General features: G+C 44.5%; 1 protein-coding gene across 1 annotated transcript in view; it reads left to right on the top strand.

The window, feature by feature from the left end:
• SARC_08096 (hypothetical protein) overlaps positions 1–6,513 on the top strand; it is a gene marked incomplete at its 5' end in the record, with an annotated part of 6,626 nt that extends 113 nt beyond the window's left edge. The window contains 10 exons of the mRNA XM_014297937.1: positions 1–43; positions 360–434; positions 1,292–1,469; positions 1,794–1,878; positions 2,509–2,755; positions 2,997–3,139; positions 3,340–3,528; positions 3,970–4,176; positions 4,517–5,682; positions 6,075–6,513. The exon at positions 1–43 is cut by the window's left edge and continues 113 nt beyond it. Of these exons, the coding sequence (XP_014153412.1) occupies positions 1–43; positions 360–434; positions 1,292–1,469; positions 1,794–1,878; positions 2,509–2,755; positions 2,997–3,139; positions 3,340–3,528; positions 3,970–4,176; positions 4,517–5,682; positions 6,075–6,434 (2,693 nt within the window). The remainder of the gene's footprint in view (positions 44–359; positions 435–1,291; positions 1,470–1,793; positions 1,879–2,508; positions 2,756–2,996; positions 3,140–3,339; positions 3,529–3,969; positions 4,177–4,516; positions 5,683–6,074) is intronic.
• Between the last annotated feature and the right edge of the window lie 987 nt (positions 6,514–7,500).

Here is a 7,500-nt window from a genome sequence, read left to right as displayed (position 1 = left end):
CCCCTCTGTGCAAGGTGACTCTGAAACTGGATCTCTTCCAGCGGTGAGTACAGTCATCGTTTACATTAGCTGGTCGGCGTAGCTTAGCTGACACATACCCGCAACCGCTCTTGTGCTCTTCCTGAAGAGTTTAATTTTTGTGGTCAACACTCACATAGTGAGTGTGTAGTGATTGTTCGTGCTTGCGTTTTTCGAGCTGAGTGTAATATATGTAAATTCTCTTTGCCCCAATCAGTTTCTCATGCTCGATCAGAGTTGCATCAAGCTGTGTTACCTACCCTCGTACTCATCGCAGACCTGAAAGTAGCCAAGGTACTTGTATTACTACAAACACTTATTATGCTCACTTGCTGCGACAGAGATGAGAATGGCAAGGTCTCGTTCGTCAATCCGGAGATGGGTAGTTCACACGACGCCACCGGGGGCCAGGACAGGTAGTTCAATTGTTGTGTGTCGCAATTGTGAAATCAGCAGGACTTTATATTCATCACATATAATCAGTTGAACTATATATTTATCACTCCTGATCAGTAGATCATTATATTTGTCACTATTCATAGTATAACTATATGTTTATCACTATCAATCAGTAGCGCCATATATACATCACTAATAGAGCTATATATTTATCACTATCAATCAGTAGAACTATAATATATATTTGTCACTATTACTCGGTAGACCTATATAGTCATCCATATCAATCAGTAGGGCCATATATTAATCGCTATAAATCAGTAAAAAAAATATGTCACTATGAATCAGTAGAGTTATACTATATATTTATCACTATAAATCAGTAGAACTAAAATATATTTGCCACTATTAATCGGCAGAACTAAATATTTCCTGTAGTGATTAGTATTATATATTTGTCAGCTCAGGCGTATCCCTATGAAGTGAATGTCCGTCAGTCCTTATTCTTGAATTTTTGCTTCATTTCTTTTTAGGTGAAATGTTTTTAGAAATGTTCTTACCGTGAGGTAGTTCATGAAGTCACCTGGTCGTGCTGTCCGCACTTGGTGTGAAGAATTATCAATCAATTCTTGTGTGTATGCTGACAGCCTTCTATGGGTTTTTAATGGCTTCTAGCTCAATTTGTCTGTCTCTCAATATCAGTGCTTAATACATGAACATAGAGCTAACGTGCACACTGATGTTATATTTTGGCAAGGCCTGTGTGTTTCAGCAATGGCATTCTTGAATACGTATACCTATGCTGGAAGTAATGGAATCTAAGCGATCTATAACAAACATTTCAGACCAAGTTATTTGATGCAATATCATACAGAACTCACCGCATGACATCGGCTAGCAGCACCGACAACAGTAAGAAACTATGGGCCAAGGGTCAGCGTGACACGGATGACGATGGATTCACTAGCCAGCGCAGAACCAAGTATGCCTCGAATGACGCGGATACCAAAGATGATGGCGCCCGAGAACTTAAACCGTTCTTTGGTGAACAGGTGTGTGCAATTACTCGCGTAGCTGAATGTGGAAACGGTGGGGATGGTCTACATACTATACCTGACTACCATCACCCGGAAACAGTGCAAGTACCATGATCACTCTCTAGGCATATGCGACAAATGAATACGGTTGATTCTCCAACCAAAGGCATTTAAGTGAGCTGGCGTTACGTGAGGTATATATGAGACGGAAACTTAAATCAACGCATGTGTGTGTGTTTTTTAAGTTTTGTAGTCTGTTGGCTTAGCTAAGGATTTCAAACCGGCTCAAACATTGTGAAATATTTCTTATGAACCTGAATGTGGTCGTATTATTCTCAGAAAGCGAGAGGACGCGGCAGTCACATAAACAGTACATCGGACTCTTCGCGGGCAACGCTGTTACGGTCCCAAAGTCAAAACGCAAGTAAGTTATCTGCATCAACGGTTGCGCTTGTGGCTACGACTCTTCGCGGATTTTGTTTACATTAGAAATGGTGATCGTCGGAAGGTTGAGAATTGACGATTGCCCATTTCCTGTCACTGTTGCAGAGTTGCCACATTTGAACTATTTGAGTATTCGTTTGATGTGGTACTACGTCTTCTTAGGGAGTATTGATCCTGTGCTCTGGCTTATGCTGCCTATGTAGTGTCAGCTCTGTCCAATTTCACGCATAACTCCACATCTATGTGTATGAATAAGTGAGCGATGTCCATAGTGGAAGTCTGTATAATATTACACATTAATCTGAATAAGTATGAATAAGTGAGTGATGTCCACAGTGGAAGTCTGTATAATATTACATTAATCCGAATAAGTATGAATAAGTGAGTGATGTCCATAGTTGAAGTCTGTCTAATATTACACATTAATCTGAATAAGTATGAATAAGTGAGTGATGTCCATAGTCCGCAGAAGTCTGTAGAATATAGCACATTAATCTGAATAAGTATGAATAAGTGAGTGATGTCCATAGTCCGCAGAAGTCTGTAGAATATAGCACATGCAGATTCTGTGCGGATTCTAATGTAGAGAATTCCATACAATGAACAATAGATTCTGGAAACGGGTTTCTAGGGGGATCGTCAAACGCGGGAGTGTCAAAGAATGGCGAGCGCGATTTATTCGAGGAATCATATACGAACAAATCACATGACAGAGACACCAAGACATACGACAGGGATGGTAGGGATAAGGACTCGCGAGACCGCTCCGACAGAAATAAGCGCAACCCTCGCGACTCCAAAAGCGATCAATTCGGCAAACATGGCCGTCAGGAGAGGTCTTACGGCGAACGATCAAGGTATTGCGTCCCAATGCAAAAAGCCCAAGCACTGACGCCTCCTTGCTGAGCCTCTCGGCTAATGTGTCAGATTAGTGTGCCTAATATGATCTACACTTTTCTTGCACACGATGTAGGCTGAACAGGCACCGTCACTGGGGCGATCATTTTCTATTTGTTTAGCTGATATGTATAAGGACTTCGACTGGAGGTTCTATATTTGTTCGATATTTCAATGCATTGTTTTTGGTTCAATCGCTAGGCACCAGTCCAATCAACCGTCATGGATGGATGACGAAGCGGAAGGAGATATGGTCATGCCGCAGCGTGATCTGATTGCGGAAGAGAGGGCCAATCAGAAGGGCAAGGATCAGAAAGCCACCAAAGCCGCAGATACGTCTGGTGGTAAGTGAAGTTTTCGAACAACGTCTGATTTTGATATGTCGCAATACGCCAGTACGATAACTTCCCCTCTGCATCTACGCTATACCGAATGTGGACTGTTTGATCGTTGCTGTTACTAGACATGCTGTGGTCGCAGTCTTACGATCTCCAACGCACACTCTAAATCGGAAACATCGCTCATTTTCTCCGTTACATATTAGATGCGTCCAGCAAGACTCTGAAGAAAGAATCACGAGGTGAAGAAAACATCGAGGAGTCTGAAGCTGGTCAGAAGAAAGAAATCACTACATCCCAGTCATCAATAAATAGTGCTTCGTCTGGTTCACGCTTCTCGAGATTTTTTGGAGATGAAAATAAGACTGGGGCCGAGGGCACAACCGCAGAGTCAGGTATTTATTCACGAACGGGCAGGTATTCTCCGCACTGTCATATCTTGCTCCTACTCTGACATCTTGTCAGCGTATTTATTTATTTTAAATCTCAATGTTAGTCAGCGTATCGTATGAATCTGAATTTAGTATATTTTCTTTGCGCAACGCATGCCAGTAGATAGTGATAATAATTTGAGGTTTCTGTGTCGTATGATTAAAAACCGACTGACATGGGAAGGCCCAGAATGCTCAAGTCAATTCGCTGTGTGTCGGCTGCTTGTGTTTATACTGAGAGCTTTCGAGTTTACCATTATGTTTCTCTCGTACAATATAAGTCAGAGGGATTTATGATATCTGCGACTTCCCATAATGAGTATATGTGTTTTCATATGCATTCACGATATTTAAAGTTAATCGCTCGAATCCTAGCTACAATTGTACACATTCCCTCCCGTGCAGGCACGATCACGACAAGCACATCTACTTTGGATGGTGGCGTCGAAAATCATGTGCCCGTTCAGTCGGAACCGCCAGGGCTATCCAAATTCAGTCGCTTCTTCAGCGTCGACCCCAACAACACGTCACAGCCCATGCCGCCCATGCCACCCATGCATTCTCCAAACGCACCCTACGGCCCTCCTATGTCTGCGTCTCACACTTCGGCGGGTATATAGAAATACACTTCTGGTTCATGTTTTACTTATCACGTGCAGATTCACTCTACGTTTGGCCAATCAGAAATTGAAATGCGAAACTTCTTTTCTCAGTCTTTGCAACTTAAGCTATGCTAGTGACTGGTATTAACTCTCTGGGTATCAATTTGCCGGCAATCTTGCATTCCCATGCCATACAAAGCGTTATACCAATCCAGTCACCAATAACGTACCCCAGTTTCTGCCAATCCGTGTATTGTTGGTTTCTTGTCATCAATGCCGTAAATCATTCGTTGTTAATCGCGTTGACTCTAATGCGACCTCCTCCTATCCACTCCTCTCTGTTTCGTTAGGTCCCCCGGGGCTTCCCGGGACACCACCAGGACTCGCAATGACGCCGCCGGGACTTTCGAGTGTACCGCGTGGTATTCCCGTGACTTTCGATTCAATCATGAGCTCAGTAGGCGCCGCATCCAGGGCGGCAAATGCCGGCCCCAACAACCGAGCGGAAAGTTTTACTTCACCACATCCACACACAAGTCCCAAGCCAGCATCGTCATTTGCTGTTCCAGCGGCGATCAACATGGGGCATACCCAGAGATCACCAGACCACATGAATAGAGGGGAGCAATTGAATTCAGAGCATCTGTCGAGACCCTACGACATGCTAAGTGTCGGTCATGGCTTACCTCAGCAGAATTCGCTCCAGGGCTTACCTGATAGTCAACAAAATGACTACGCGTCCAATTCTACCCAATTGCATATTCCTAATAACACACAGCCAACCGATGAGCACACCCGCCAGCCGCAACACGCAGATGCTCAGCAGCAGCCTATGGGAAACAAACATCAGCAATCCACGAACACTCAACAACAGACGATGGGTGCACAGCAGTACCCAATGAATACTCAGCAGTCGCCAATGGGAGACACGCGACCACCCACAAATGCAGGGGAGACTGGAGATACCGAACAGACGGCAAATTTCCAAGAAATGCAACAGCGCCAGAACCAACCGCAATCAGCTATGCAGCAGCAGCAGCAACCCATGGGCTATGGGAGTCACCCGTCAAACATGCACCACAATATGCAGCATCCGCCGCAAATGCAGCAACCATACTATGGAGGGCCGTACCACAACAACAACCAACAGCAGATGGGCCAACAGCCTATGCAAGGCTGTTACAACAATGCACCGCCACAACACCAGTACAATCATTACCCACCGCAGCAGATGGGCTACGGCCAACCACCATATGGAATGCCACCCCCACCAGGCATGCCACCCATGCAGCAGGGACCACGCAAAATGGGCGGCTTCATGCCCACGTCTGTGCTCAAAGCAAAGAAGAAAAAGTCAGTGGCCACTGATGTGAATTCAAACTCCAGAGCGAATACTCCGACGACTCCAAAAGCAAGCGCTCCTCTCACACCTACCATGGATAATCCATTGTCCCCTAACCGTCCTTCATCGCCCGACCAGCCTATGACCTCCGTTGCCCAAGGCCCGCCTAATCGGGTATTGTATATCTTTGCCAACCCGTACCACATCCCGCTTTCCACCTATATAGAATACGTGCCATTGTGCAGTTGGCCGGACCATTTTTATGACCAATTACACAGTTACGCACATTGACCTGCTATATATGCAGGTCTTGCTGATGATTATTTATCACATGAGCCAATTTTTTAAAGCGCCACGCGATGCCGACCTTGCTACTCTTCTGATAAAATACAGCATCAATCTTTACGGTTTAACAAAGAAAAGAAAAACCTTGGTTACATAATGCCGAGAAAAAAATATCAGCCTTGGTGTGGCCCCATGAACCGGATTCCGGTGTCCGATCCATCTAAGTGACCTTTATCAAAGTATCAATACTCACACATTTCTTCTATTCTTGAATTACACAGGGCCAGCCCACAGGAGGGCATTGGGGCCAACCCATGTACCCACAACACATGCCCGCCCCACCGCCTGGAATAGGACAGCCACATATGCAGCCGCCACAGCATATGCAACAACACGGTTCCCCGCAACATTCGTATGGCATGTACGGGCCAAAGCAACCACCACAGCCAATGTACAATCAACACCCATCCCAAGCACCACATCTGCAAGGTCAGCTGCAACACCCCATGCCGCAACCGGTGAACTTATCTCAGCTGTTCAGTCAGGCCTCGGTTCCTACCAATTTGCCGCCCTTACATTTGGATATGAATACGCCTGGAAAATCTATGACAGTTGAGGAACTGGAAGCTAGAAGGAATTAAATAATGGTGTTCTCGATCCGACTTTGGCTCGTAGTATACTTGGTCAATGTATCGCGGTATTTGCCATCTCATACTCCAGATCGTACGGTGTTCCGTAGATATTGCGGTTCTTGACTATGAACTTTGAACCCATTAGCGAAGAGGGTCAATAGCTATATGAAGTAACACAAAGGAGGTTTCTATAATCAGTATGTACGTGGGCACGCTATAATCAGGGAAAGGTTACGGTTAAGTGAACTCATACAAAACATATTTTACAGATTGTCGAGGGTGTTTTTGGTTACCAAATGAATCATTAATTAACATTCTCACTATTTTCGGAAACGTAAGCGGTCCAGCCGGCCAATAATATATTTGTCTGATTTATACAGTGTAGAGCCGATATAGAACTAGAATATATTCTATTAACGAGTTTACAGCTACCCAGTTTCTGTCTGTCTTCTCGCTAGTGCCAGATCATTACTCAGTTACAAATCAAAATATTTATACTTGCCGGCAGAGAAGTACAATACGATGAACGCTGAAGAGAGGCCGAGACGCCCTTGTTGTCGAATTGTTTGACACAAAAAATCCGAACTTACTTTCTATAATCCACAAGATCGCGGATTTGATTGTTGGAGGGTGATTTGAGGGCTGCAGCGTCTTGTATTAAGTGGTTCCAAGTCCGTCCCCTTTTCCCTTCCCCTCTTCTTTGTTTTTTGGGCTGAGCTCTTTCCACTTCGCACCCTACAATTTAAAATTGTGCTATAGGTACACCCTAGGAACAGCCTCAGTGGATATAGGGGTGCGTTTGAGCATGTCAAGATTCGCTGTATAAAGCACATACTAAACAGATGCTTTTTAGGTATTGAATTGAACATTTGTATCTATGGGAAAACTTTCCGCTTTGAATATCGTACGACGTACGGAATAGGCATTCTAATTATACTCTGCTGATATCGCAACTTGTATCGCTACTCATATTCTATCAATGGCGCGTCATCCATTTGCCTACATATGAAGAAAAAAAGTGGTTGAGTCTAGCCCCGACTATAGAAGAGAAAAGAGGAAAGAGCTCACCCCCCCC

Source organism: Sphaeroforma arctica (assembly GCF_001186125.1).
Source record: "Sphaeroforma arctica JP610 unplaced genomic scaffold supercont1.696, whole genome shotgun sequence".
Classification (NCBI taxonomy): domain Eukaryota; class Ichthyosporea; order Ichthyophonida; genus Sphaeroforma; species Sphaeroforma arctica.
Note: the sequence above shows the minus strand (reverse complement) of the source record. Positions and strands in the feature narration are given on the sequence as shown.